General features: G+C 46.8%; 1 protein-coding gene across 4 annotated transcripts in view; it reads right to left on the reverse strand.

Moving 5' to 3' along the window:
• Window positions 1-14,515, reverse strand: part of LOC116942267 (dynein axonemal heavy chain 3-like) — an 859,832-nt gene that overhangs the window by 530,317 nt on the left and 315,000 nt on the right. For all 4 annotated transcript variants that reach the window (XM_032953964.2, XM_032953963.2, XM_032953966.2 and 1 more), the window contains one exon: window positions 353-535. In XM_032953964.2, the coding sequence (XP_032809855.2) occupies window positions 353-535 (183 nt within the window). The remainder of the gene's footprint in view (window positions 1-352; window positions 536-14,515) is intronic.

Genomic DNA, 14,515 nt, shown 5'->3' on the forward strand with positions numbered 1-14,515 from the left:
TGCAATCAATTCACCTGCATCTGTGTGCCCAGCAGTACATACGGGTAACGCCACAGTTAGTCAATTGGCAGGTCACATGCGGTGGGCTAAAGTGTGGGTAGTCCCAGCTCTTTGAAGACACCTGGCCAGCGTAGAAGAGTAGGACAAAACATCCGCCAGAGGAGCTTACTAGAGCTCCCGCCAGTCTGGGCTGTTCTTCCAACAGTAGCAATGAACAAGCAGCTGCAGGGCTGCACCTTTGTGTCTGCCGAATCTCTCGCTGATGCGGGTGAAGGTGTGGGTGGCAGCACCTGAAGCGGGTGAAGGTGTGGGTGGCAGCACCTGGAGCGGGTGAAGGTGTGGGTGGCCTCACCTGGAAGAGCTGGTGCTCGAGACGCGGCATGGCCTGCACGCTCGTCACGACGTGCTCCACCAAGCGATCCAGGGTGGCCGCCACCTCGGCCAGCGACGGGCCGAACGTCACCCCCGGCAGGGGGGGGCCCTCGCCAGCTGCTGAGCCCCCCAATGCCAACGGGCCCTCCGCTTCCACCGGCTCCTGCAGATTACGAAGGGGAGTGGGGGGGGGAACCGCGAGTTTTAACCCTTTCACTGCTAAATCTTCGTCTCTTTTGGAGATTCAACACAGAGTCCGGCTTGTGGGTCTTTCAATAGATTACAACGGTCGGGTGAGAAGACAGATTCTCAGATTTCCGCGCGAGAGATGAAGGCACGTGCAGCAGCCTGCGACGTGTTCTGGCCAGGTGGCGTGGCGGGCAGAACGCTCGGCTCACTGTCACGGTTCACTTTAGGCCATCCTCCCTCCTCAACGGGGAAAACGAGTACCACTTTGAGAGAAGTCAACATTGGTCATCCTATGGAGAGACTGGCCCCTGCAATAAGAATGCACAAGTCACTGCAGGCTCGGGGTTGAGATGAGGAGATCAACAACATACCCAGGTACTATGAGCAGGGAAACACTTTAATTTTTTTTTTGGAATATAACCCGACAGCACACACATAAGACTAAACATGTATTATTATATAAATGTATCTTATATACATACCAAGTGGCTTTGGCTGACCATCCTTAACATAAGTACCAAACAATGCTAAGTCAAAAAAAGAAATTCACTTTTGAACCCAGAATTCATTGGCACTCCGACATCACGGGGCCACACAGCAGTATATTGGACGCATGAATGTGCACATGTTTTTGGGATTAACCCGAAAATACGAGAAGTGTGTGTTTTCACAGGAAAAGGCAATTCTCATGGATCGCATGTTAAAACTGCCGCTCGCTGACAAAACACATCATCTACGATCTATTCCAGCGTGCGGTCATCCCTAAACCGGCCAGGTGTAAACGCGGCAGCGGAAAACACATTTCCCAATGTCCTTGCCCTAATGGCTTCGAGATTTGGTGTTGGTCTCTCACCAACGCAATTACGATTTCGAATATTTTCATAGGGCGGCAACAAAATTGGAGGCGCTGATTTGAAATTTTGAGCACAAAGAAACTTGGGAATAGAAAAGCATTTAAAATTAATGAAAATGATTATTGATTGGCACATTTATTACTCGAGCAATTTATCTGTTTTTCACACTGGTGGATGCGGAGAAATGAGGCAGTGCGGAGGAGTGCGACTCTAATTCCTCATTTCATTAACCGCCAGTGTCCTTGTAAATAGCGGGAAAGGTCACGTCATAGAGCAGCTTAATGGAAAAATGATTCGGCGCATTCCCGAGCGCGTTGCGGGCGCCTCGCCTGCAGCGCGGCGAGTAAATCACTATTAATTGCGATATTACACGGGCCCTGGAACCTCCCAGCACACCGAGACGCGCGGTCACGTGTGGAACCGCACTCGCACGCAGCCACACGAACACATACACACACAAAGAACCCCCGTATAGCCTTAACAGACTATAGGGGGGGCAAGTGCCGTTCATGAGCACCTATGAAGGCCGGCACGGCATGGCACGCGAAGGGGTGGGTGGCCAGCACCACACCCGGCCGCCTTTGTCTCCCCAGCGGCGATGTTTACACATCGCACTAGGTACTCATTTGTGGCTGAGTCGACCTAGGGTAGGTCCAGGACCGGTTCAAATAATCGTTACCGGTGTAGGCCGTGAGCGGGAATCGAACCCAGGTCGCAAGGTTTGTAGCGCAGTGCGCTAACCGCTACACTACCGCTCCCAATACACACACATATACACCGACACAAACGTGCAATATATGAGGCAGATGCCATAGCCCATAGCTCTCTAGCCAGTCCATGAACACAAACGAGGGCAATTTATTACTGTGTATAGAAATCGCAGATGTCTTCATTGCCCAGATGCTGAACTCTGCCCCAGTGTAATAAGTAGTGAGCCGGACGTGATGGGCTCTGACAGATATGTGATATTAACCCTTCATTGACTTCACACCCACAGGTCTCTTTAACGTGAAGAGATATGCCATGCACACGCCACTCACTGCCTGCATTCTCAGCGAAGAGACTGCTGTGCCAAAACCGGGAATGCGGGAGTCCTCCAAATGCGGAACTTGCACACCAGCTAATTACAGTTCAGCGCAAGCCAGCCAAACTTGCCGAGACATGAAACCCCAACGATGAGTTGTCTGTTTTCATTTGATAGTTGGCTGGCACAACCGGTAGGGCCACAAGTTCAAATCCCAGTCAGGGGAGATGAATTTTCTCCATCGTATCTCTTGGGTCAAAAAACAACAACAAAGTACGACCTTGGAGTAAATAGTAGTCGCTTGCAAATGGGTATACTGGCCCCTGCTGTAAAACAAATTTCCAGGTCGAGGAGATGGGAAAGAAGTAACCTCCTTTTCCGTTGGGACATTTGAGCCAAGCCAGCATGGTGGGGGACCCTCAAAAGTGCAGGAGTGGTTTTCTGTACCAAGCCCAAAACAAACCGTGATACGCGAGCCGTGTAATAATGACATATGTCGCTGATTTATCCAAGAGAGCCACACTGAGCCGTAGGCCTCTTTTTCATGAGGATCCTGTATTCTCTTTTTTAATTTTAAGATGTTCAGACAATTAATGATAAGTGTTTATTATACTCGTGGGAGGAGACCGGAGCACCCGAGGGAGCAAAAACTCTATTCCCATACAGATGGAAACTGATGTTGATTAGTCCACTTGCTGTACTGCCTTCTCGTGGCGAGCCAGGGTATGGCACCTCGACGCCCATGGGAAGGGAGTTTCAGAACATTTGTGTGATTTTACCAACCCTCACCTCCACAGTGCTGGACGACTGACAAGCACAACCACTGCCCAGGGGTGTCATAAAACATATGAATCTGGCGTGGGGCCAAGCAGGGCCAGGAAAGGGGCTAATCATGTATTAATTTTGTATTGATGTGAGTCAGCACACTGTGAGGACACAATGTCACCACATCATTTACGTACGTATGCTGAACTTCTTTCGCACCGTACATAGCCAACCATGCTAATCGGAGGTGTGGCAAAGCTTGGCTTCTGCAGTGGTTAAATTCAGCTGGTGCCTCTTGAGCCGTGCACGGCCTGCTTGGCACAACCCTGGCATGGCTTTGGATGTGCAGTGGAAAAGAAGAGATTCAAGGTATATAAGCGTATCTCGGGATAGTCGAGTCACCTGCCGGTGTCTCGTGGGAACCGCTATGCTCTGGCCAGGGGCAAGCGACGATGATGATGGCCTCCCTACAAGGGGCGTGACATTTTGCGCGCCTTTGGATTTCCATTCATCATTGCACTTCAGAGTTGTGATTCCAATCAAGAATGATTGTTGATCACTGTGGTGAATGCTGTGGCCTCTCGTGGCTACATACAATGTAAATACAGATGTAAAAACACTGCTATTTTCGCACGTGATTCGATGCATGTAGTGTGAGCAATAATAATAAACAGTTGATGAATCAATGCATTATAACACCCCTACTTCCTACCATAATATAACTATCCTATTGTATTGAAAATTAGCTCATCAGGAACCTTCTAGTAACGGCGAGCCGGTGAGTGAACGGCTTATGGGGCCTTGCCAACGATGTCCTGCTACATTAGTGGCACACAATTAAGCTCCAGGTACTAGCCCGGGAGAGCGTACAGCCAATTATCATCACTTGCCTGCATAGGACCCTCCAATTTGGACCGGAAAAGTGCGACGGTGCCAAACTCCCACGTGAACGATGCAACAGCGTTTCCCAATTCATCGTTGTGACATTAAAGCCTAATTACATTTGTCTACAACTGGCCATACAAACTGGGTCGGCCGGATATTTTTGAATTGCGTTTCTCAGAGCCGCGAGAACACGGGGAAAGCGGCGAAGGCTGGGAGAGGAGAAGTGGAGATGATGTAAATGTGTTGGAGCACATAACTTTCATTCGGGAGGTTGTGAGTTCAAATCAGGGCTTCAGCCAGCATTTGGCTTCTAGCATTGATAAAAAATCCCTGACCACCATGTGTGGAGTCAACAGTCATTGTACCGTGGAGGCAATGGACTCCCGTCATAGGAACGTTGCATTTCCACGAATGGCTCGGGGGTCATCGTCCGAGAAAATCGGTGCCAAATGTTCACTTGTGCGTGGAGCCATTATGACCAAAATCTTAACAAAAAATACATTTAAAAGCGTTTTCATTTCTTCATAATTCCTTTGTGAGATTTCCTAGCACGTGTAATGAATCTATGGTGTGTCATAAAGCCGAAAATCACGCGTAGATCCGAAATATAGGACACTAAATAAAAGTGACTTCACGAATGTATGTTGGACTTCTTTCGCAGTGACCACACTTCTAACGACTTTCCTGCCAAAAACGGTGTCACGTGGTGTCGAGTGACGTCATTCTTGTAAGCCTGAAAACGCGTAAATACATATATTGTATATGTATATGTATTGTTATCTCTGTCGCCTGGTATGCAGGAGGTCGTGGGTTCGATCCCGACAATGACCCCTGTATATTTGAAGTTTAGATGTCTCTCTCCCCGTGCTCGCGTAGATTTTTCTCTAGGTCCTTCGGTTTTTCCCTCCGCGTTTAGAAACATGCGTTTCGAGCATTCAGCCGTAAATAAATATTCCACGTGATAAGCGACGTCGTTGAGGTATCATTTGTGGTCAGGTCGCTTCCGAAAAAGAGCTAATCGCTCAGTGGGTTTTACCTGGTGAAATTAAATTAAAAAAATAAAGGCAAAACGTGCCTCAGCGCACAAAGCCCCAGCACCTATTGCGGATAACAGACAATAATACAATGGGGACATGGGGACTTTTGGTTGATGTGGCCATTGTGGGTGCAATGCAGTGGGCCAATGGAAGCCCCCACCTTGTGATTTCAGGGGGCAGCTACTCCAGTGCCCCCCCCCTTCACCTCCCAACCCCCACCCCCCACTATCCCCATCCCTCCCCTACCAGCAGCCACCTGGTCCTATCACCAGAAGCAATTTACATACAAATTTCACGTCCCTCTCCGGATTCACACATTTATTTATTTATCTTGTCCAATTTCATTATTTATTTGCTTCCCTGTTTATGCACTTATTTATTTATTTCTTTCACGCATCTAAGCATTTTATGTCAACTCGTCTCGTCGCGCCTACAAAATCCATAATCCATTTTGGAGCCACCCAGGGGTTGAGGAGATGGCTTAACCCGGGCCAGGATTGCTTACGAGCACGGCAAGAGATTGCAGCCTGTGAAAACTCGTGCCTGGCCAGGGGCCAACGGTTGTGACAAGTCACGAATTCTAATGCGCAATGGGGGGGGGGGGGGTGGTTGGGGGGAGATGGTAAAGGTGGGTGGGTGGTGGGTGGGTTGGAGCGGTGGAGACCCAAATTGGCCCGTTAATTGACTTCTTGAGAAACGATGCACATTTACAATGCAATCTGTCACGAGGCGCTAAACAAATTATCGCCGGCGGCCGGAGGAATTAGTCTGATAAAAATAATGGCTCATCATACTACAGGTAGACAAGCATCATTTTTGTTCCGGAGTTTTCAAGTTATGTCCTTGGGCCCAAGGGTGGTAAGTTTTATCTTCTGGTGTGCGCGTGTGCGCGCGTGCGTGCGAGCGAGCGTGCGTGTGGCGCTGCACTGCAATCGCGGTGACTTGGGTGAGATTTTGAGCTTGTGTCTGTCGCCTGGCAAGCATCTAGGTCAACTCAGACTCAATTGAGTAGCATGGTGAGGAACGCACCACCTCCATCTTGTGTCTCTTGCCAGCCTTAATAGGTGCTCGCTGACAGCACTTGCAGCCTTTTAGCATAAAAAAGGCCGAATGGGAGGTCTCTGCACGCGAGGGCATGTTTACAGTACTTAAAGGTGCGCGCGTCTGTGTGTGTGTACTAGTTATCTGTATCTGCTAAATAACGCGCAATTAAATATTCTCGCGGCTTCATTGATGTCGCTTGTAAAACAGACAGATCGAGGAGAGAAACCAAAAGCAGATTTATTTTTTGTCCGTCACTCGGAGGAAAAGACGATGCGATTTTGTGCACTGGAAATTTGAGGGATTGTTGTTGTTAGAGTGTGGACATGTTTTACTTAGTGACTCTTGACGCCTGCCTCTCTTCATAGTTGAGAGTGTTTGACGTGACATCGACTACTACCAAAGGAAAGGACACTAACAAAAAATGTAGTGGTATTCTTTTTTCCCTGCTCTTATCTTTACTTCATCTGCACAAGTACCGTATGTATGAGAAAATGTATTTGCAGTATGCATCTATTTTTTGTATTCACTGGGCAACATTGTAGATGGCTATTGGTGAGGTAACTTCATACACCTATTTAAACACTTGTAACCTAAAACATAAAAAAATACGGTCCCATGGTGTTAAGTACGATCTTCAACTCTAACTCTGTCTCTCTGTACTCTTTTTATGTGCTATGAAACATCGCCGATTGTCTTTTATTGACTTTAAAGCCACATCTTTATTGACAAATGTGTTGCGTGCTTTTGTGATTTGGGCATACGAACCACTGCCAACGTATCAACATCGCTCAAACCATCTGTAGTTGCAGAATTCGCTTCTCAAATGTAACTCACAATTTACAATCCCGGCTGGGAGACAATTTAGCCATGAATGCCCACAGAGTGGATAAAGAGAGTACCACATTGCAAGAATTCACCAGAAGTTGTACCGTCCTATGGCAGGAGACGTAATCACCTGGCTCCTGCTATAGGATTGTGGAATTTCTGCTACGATTCCACCAGTGGTTAAGGTAGACACAATGTAGCAGTTACTCATTTTAAGTTAAGTTGACCTAGGGGAGGCTCAACCCAAGTTCACAGCCTACCAGTTTTCTGATATGTTTTCGTACGGACTGCACAACAGTGATCACTCCGTCTATTTTCCCAATGGTGTTGTGCACCGCCAGGAATCGAGCCCAGTCCATGAGAATTTTGAGTACAGCGCGCTCGCTCACCATTTAACCACCGTTTTTTTTTTCCGACAAACGCTCACTAATGTGCACAGACACCGGCACATGCACACATACAGACAAATATCCTCCTATAGCCTTAACAGACTGTTGTCGCAAGTGCTGTTAGTGAGAACCTGTGAAGGCCGAAGCAGCACACGAGGGGGTGGGTGGCCAGTACCACGCCCGGCCCCCTTCGTCTCCCCATTGGCGATGTTTTCACATCGCACAAGGTACTCATTTGAGGCTGAGTAGACCTAGGGGAAGCCCAGTAATGGTTTAGTGTTGGCTATGAGCGGGAATCGAATTCGGGCCGCCGGGTTCGTAGCGCAGCGCGCTAACCGCTAACGCTTCTTCTCTCCATGAACACACAGACACGCGCACTCACACACACACACACCTGCATAGTCTTTACTTCCTATGTTCATGTAATTAGATTGAAAGTCCCAGGGAAATGTATCATGATCATAATCTGGCACATCCGTAGAGTCTCCAATTATAATGTACGCATATAACTCAAATGGCAGTTCACTCCCCAATACTCTGAGGGTGAATTGCATTCATGCTGTGGTCAAAGCCACCGTACAATACATTAACCCATGTTATCATGGTTTCACTTCCTCCCTCACACACACACATAGAGACAAAGATTCCCTGTTTAACCCTAGAGACCATAAGATTATGTGCTGTTGGAGAGTACCGACTAAGGAAGGCACAACGTTTGATGGGGGTGGCGTGATCGGCAGAAGGACCTTTGTCTCATACACAGCAAGCACTCAATTAAGGCTGAGTCAACCTCGTGTGAGCCAATGACAGGTTCAGAAACATACTCTAAAAGTACACGGCAGATTGCAATAACTACTCCAGCACAAACAAGGACAAAGATCCCCTGTATAGGCCACACAGGCTCGTGAGCGCCTACGGAGGCACGTCACACATTGGGGAGCGTTGTGACCGGCACCACGCCTGGCTGCCTTTGTCTTCCCAGTGCTGATGTTTAAGGCTGAGTTGACCTCGGCGGAGGCCCATGATCGGTTTAGCTAATCACCAGTGATGTTAGTCGTGGCCGGGAATCAAACTTGGCACACCGAGTTCATAGCGGAATGCCCTAACGACTAAATCCCCCTCCCGTGCGGTTGGCTACGTACGGTGCGAAAGAAGTTCAACATACATACAAATAAAGACAAGGATCCCCAATGTAGCCTTCGAAGACTGCTGAGACAAGTGCTGTTAGCGAGCACCTATTCTGGCCGACACGGCACGGGAAGGGGTGGGTGGCCAGCACCACACCTGGCCACCTTTGTCTTCCCAGTGCTCTTGTTTACACACTGAGCCGGGTATTCTCAGGCTGATTCGACCTAGCAGAGGTCCAGGACCAGTTTGGAAAATCGCGACTGATGTTGGCTGTGAGCGGTAATCGATCTCGGGTGGCCGGGTTCGTCGCACGGTGCGCTGACCACTGCGCCACAGGCCCAACACACACAAACGCAAGCAAAAACACACACGTTATATGTGCAAATTACATTTTTTTTTGCTTGTCAAACCCAGGTGCAGTTTAATCAAATAAAGTAAACAACTCTGCTTTAAATGAGCGCTTCCCAAAAATTGTATTTAACAGCCTGTCTGGACAGCGGTCAAGTTGCCACTCACACTTGGCATTTCAATTACAAATACACCGGCTTTTCAGCGCTAGCCCAGCGTATGCCACAACTTGCATTCGTCCTGAGCCCAAGTTCACGGTGACATTGCCATTCTGGCTCACAGAAAGTCCCATTTTCACGCCGACGTCTGTCAGCGCGGCTACGCAGACTTGGTGGCTATATTTTTGTGTACGTGAAATTATTGTCCGCGGTGGATGGATAACTCGAAATAAGCAGACGACTGCTAAAACGAAAAACAAAAACTATTTGGGAGAGAGAACATGACAGATGTGTGTTAATTACTTAAATACTAAACATTAATTCACAAACTAATTACAGTTAGATGCGACTTGAATGACATACAAAATATATTTTGATTTAAGAATCGAATTATTGCTTGCTACGTACAAAGTGGATTCCAACTCAATGAGCATGGGATGGCACGTATATCAAAATCTGAATATGTATTTATACTGGAGGAATCCAATGAGCTATAAAGCTCTTTTTCACAGATGTCCAAAAACACGATAGGACTGCAAAGTATAAGAAAAGTAAACAAATCACAAAAAAATACGAATAAAACCAAACTATTTTTTTATTTTATCAAGTAAAGCACACCGAGCTATGCGCTTCTTTTAAGATCTGACCTGGCCACATTTGATAGCTCAGCGAAGTGGCTTAACACGTGGGAAATTTATAGCAGCCAAATAATCTAAATAAATGTTCCTAAATTATGGAGGCAAAAACCGGAGGACGTGGAGAAAAATCTGCACGACCACTGGGAGGACACGGCTTTCGTCTCTAAACCACTGGCGTGAAGTCCACATGACCTACAGACGAGTCATATCTAGAAGCTGTACAGCATGGTGACTCGTCGAATTACGTGGGTCCTTCATTGACCCAGCCTGATTGCCAGTTGAGGGCTCCAACCACTGACGACCCCAGCTGGAGTGGATGGTTAACCACGGAGACGCATTGCTGGCTCGCCTACTATCTCCTTGAGAATGTTATCCCCCCTCGTAGAGTTGGTGTGGGTTTTCTCCGTACATTCTAGTGTTCTCCTGACATGCAAACATATCCAAAAATAAGGCAAATGCAAACAATGTTTAGTGCTTTCATTCTCCTAACCGAGTCTGTTTTCCTCGGTGAAAGTTTATTGCTTTACGCTTGGAAAATACTTTGCGCGCTATAACATCAACACTGAGTGCTTTGCTCATTGATTAAATCATCATCGTCATCGCCGTTTATTATTTATATCGCACCCTTATGCAGTATAACTCAAGGTGCCAATTAATGAGCGATCGATGTCTGGTGAAGGTTGCACCAGTTGGTTTGAAGAACGGCTGCCATGGTATTTTTGTCGAAGAATGATAATTATTATTATATCGTTTCCCCGTGACTTTGTAATAATTTAATGCATCCTTCATTGTAGCGGTCCCCAACCTTTTTGGCACCAGGGACCGGTTTCGTGGAAGACAATTTTTTTCACGGACCGGCGCGCGGGGGGGGTGGGGGGTGGTGGCAGGTTCATCATTGGGTCTTTCCCCTATTCAAAGAAGCTCTCCAGCGACGTTTGTTTTTGACTCATTGTGGCTACTAGGGGTCAGCTTGTGGGCTAACCAACACTGAGACAAGTGCGCAGTGCGGGAAAGAGGCGCGGACGGAAGTGTTAAATAATAAAATAATGGGGGTGGGTCACGCGCGGACTCACCGCTCTCACCTCCTGCTGCTGTGCGGCCCGGTTCCTAACAGGCCACGGACCGGTACCGGTCCGCGGGTTGGGGGTTGGGGACCCATGCTCTATTGTATCGCACTTGTGCTGCTCTGCAGTACTTCTGGTGTGGATAATTGTCACGTATAAAGGTTCTTCAGTTGAAGTTCACTCAATGTAAGCCTGCAGTAACATGTCTGACTACACGACTGCAATCCGTAAAGCTTGTAAGGCACATGCTGTCTGTTGCACTCAAATACATTAAATTACTTATTTGGAGATCTTCCGACGGCTGCTCCTGCTGCTGAGTTGGCAGTGGTGCACCAGCACAATTAACAAAAAGCAAACTAAACACATTCGTCAATAACACTGTGGCCTTAAAATAAAAAAATATATGCAACGTTCTGGGCAACCGCCCTTCTGCATGAAACGTTAACCACTGCCCCAAACGTCACCGGTTATACATTTTTATATTAAGGCCACGGCATTGTTGACGAGCGTGTGACTAAAATTTGATAAACTTTATAATTAAATTAAATATTACAATTCTGACATGATATGAATCACTGTGCCGCCAATTAATCAACAATAATTTTTTTACAAAGTGTTATTTTTCACAGGCAATAGTTATTACCTGTGAAAATTTTTTTTGAGGAAATAAAATATTTCCGAAAATTTTTACAAGCAATGAGAATCGTGACGTGATGATATTTTGCAGAACGGACGATGCAATGATTGTGGCTATCGTGTAGTTTTGATAAACGTTGGTGTCACCAAATTGCGGTAATCCTCGCCGATGTCAACAATATCTGCCCCTTGGCAGTCTCGTTCCAGCCATCGTGAGGCGGAATGTCCAACCTAAGCCTTAAGACTACCGGCAAAGATGAGTACTGGCCATTGCTCAACAGAGCATAGACACACTCTGACACACACACACAAACAGACATGTTGTACAAAGGCATGCGTTGCCTTATGATATTGACCTATCGCTCTGCAGCCAGGGAATGCCTTTACCTTAAAACGGTCAATAAAACAGACACATGTTTGTCTATGAGGGTACATATCTGAGGTTAAACGATCAAGTCTGGATGGATATAAATGCTGATGCCCGTGATGTTGTTTAATGTCCCAATCGTTTGGGATGTCTGTGAAAAATGTCTACGGCCGCTTAACGTGCATTACACGAACAACCTCTGTGCGCAAGGAGAAGCGGCGCTCTCGTGAGAGTAAATAATTTACGTCCCAACACAAAATGTCAAGCCCCGTTCAAACGAGCAATGCAGTGGCACTCGTCTCCATTAGCAGCCCCGACGAAACAACTGTGGAAATTCCACATTCCCAGGGCAGGGGCCATTCTACCCCCCCATACGATGATGACAAGGTGAAGGTTAAACAGGTAAAGGTGCAGCCTTGCAATTGCTGGCTCCCGTCACCACTGGCAGAATGGCTCCCAAAAAGAGGAAGTTCCAGAGAGCACGGAGAGTCGGCGTTTGGCCTACTTTTCTCCACTGGCCAGCGGCATTTCATCCTCGCAGCAGCGGCTTTTGGTTCACGATCGAACAATGAAGGCGACTGCATCACGCACTTTCAGATGCACTTCTGCGGCCGCCTGGAAAGCTCTTCCTTCTAATTATTAGGAAGACACTGGGGATATGCACTCTTAAATCTAGATTGAAGACTTTTTCAGAAGTTACATGGCCACAAGTGATAACCCAGTGAAGTAGCTTATCATGTGGACATTCATAGCAGCCAAATACTCTAAATGCATTTTTTATATAGCTATATAGCTCAGTGGGCCTTACTTGGTAAAAAATAAAAAGTCATAGCAATTGGGCTGCCTGGGCAGATTTTATTTTATATTAAGTAAATAAATAACAGAATTGCCACTTACGTTTAAGTTTGTGGCAAATAAGACCTCAGCCCCATTCCATCCACACTCCCAACTGCCTACGCGTGTGGCATCACGATGGTTGTTGCAGTGCCTACAAGTGTACGCATCAATTATGCAGCATTCCATTATCGCAATAATTGCTTGGGGTTGAACTGCAGCTCTTTTCTACACCTACAAATATTATCCCCACAGTCGAGGTTACGGGAGCAAGCAAAGGCAAGCAGAGGCATGCCAAGGCCTTGAGAGACAGAACACGACTTCTTCGGTCCTGTTTAGCTACACAGTGCCTCAGAAGACATGTGAAGACCAAAGTCACAGGAGCACATCACTTTGCAGTTCGAAACTAGCTTCAAGAGGCTCCGTTTCAGGCCACGGCAAGGGGACAGCAGGAGAAAGTCAAGGCCCTATCCTCTCCAATCAGAAAATAAGCGTTTTATGTGTTGATGTCTCCATGGCTCACAGTGAGTGAGGTGCAGCAACAACTCACAGCATATGAAGTGTCCATCTAAAATGTGTTGTTTTCACACATTTCAGTGCAACGGAAGAGAAAAAAAATGCCATATATTTTCCCCACCTGCCAGCTCAAGTTATTTCATCAGTTTATAAACCTATGCTGGGCTGCAGTGTTCACATCACTCTTGCAGATGCGATTTTTTTTTCATCGCAGCAGCCTGACAGGACAGGCACGTAATTAAATCCTGAAACATCATTTTCCGACTCTACGGGGGCTCCTGGCAGCGTCACTAAAAATCATTCTCATTTTAATCCACAAAATAAACCTGACACCCAATATCCTCGTCTCCTGAAACTGATTTTCGAGCCACTAAACATGCAAAGTGTGGCTGAGTGGCACTTGTGGCTGTGCGCTCAACTCACAAAAAGAAAGGCTGCCAACTTCAAATCCTGGCTGGGAATGAACACTCGGCCGATCGTTCTTCTAAAGTCGACAAGATAACAACCTTGTGGGATGTGGACGGTGGTCGTTTTCAACTAAATTAAAACTATATTTTTGTATTTTACCAGGTAAAGGCCCACTGAGCTATGTAGATGTTTTTCAGAAGCGACCCGGTCACAAATGAATGCTCAACGAAGTGGCTTATCACGTGGAAATTTATAGTAACCAAGTACTCTAAACACATGTTTCTAAATGTGGAGGGAAAAGCCGGAGGCCCCGGAGAAAAATCTACGCGATCACGGGGAGATAACATGCAAACTCCAAAGGTACAACAGGAGTCACGGTCGGGATCGAACCCACAACCTCCTGCATACCAAGCGAGGTAGTTAACATCTCTTTGGTTCTATTGGGTAAAGTCACGTAGGTGAAAATAAAATAACACATTTTTTTACAAAAAATCACGACGTTTTGGCCACAACACAAGCAGCCTTCATCAGGTGAAGGGACGAGACTGTCTGGAGGACAGCGCTGGAGTGGAAGAAGCCACGCTCAGATCACGACCTTTAAGCTGTGTGAGAAGAAAAACACCAAGCCCGTTGACAAAGGAATTACCATATAATTTAGCATTGAAATGGCTCATTGAAATAGCTAAGTTAAAGTATACACATCCGCAGAGGTACCCCTTGACAAAGGAATGAGCATAGAATTTAGCATTGAAATAGCTGAGTGATTAGCTTGTAACTGGTCACAGAAATAGCTATGTTAAAGTTAGAGCATATACATTCACCGAGGCACCTAGTACTCATCAAACAGGAGAATTTAGCGAAACACAACCACGCTCAGACAGCGGACCTTTAAACTGTGTGCGAGCAAACAAGGTGTTCTGACAAAGAAATTAGCATAAAAATTAGCATTTGATTGGCGGATTTTCGGAAAGAGGTGGTGTACGTGCCGGTGGACTTGCCATTTGGCGCGGGGGGGGGGGGGGAAGGGGGGATGG

The sequence above is a fragment of the Petromyzon marinus genome, chromosome 14 (assembly GCF_048934315.1).
Source record: "Petromyzon marinus isolate PM22_M1 ecotype Great Lakes invasive population chromosome 14, UKy_Petmar_22M1.pri1.0, whole genome shotgun sequence".
Taxonomy (NCBI): Eukaryota; Metazoa; Chordata; class Hyperoartia; order Petromyzontiformes; family Petromyzontidae; genus Petromyzon; species Petromyzon marinus.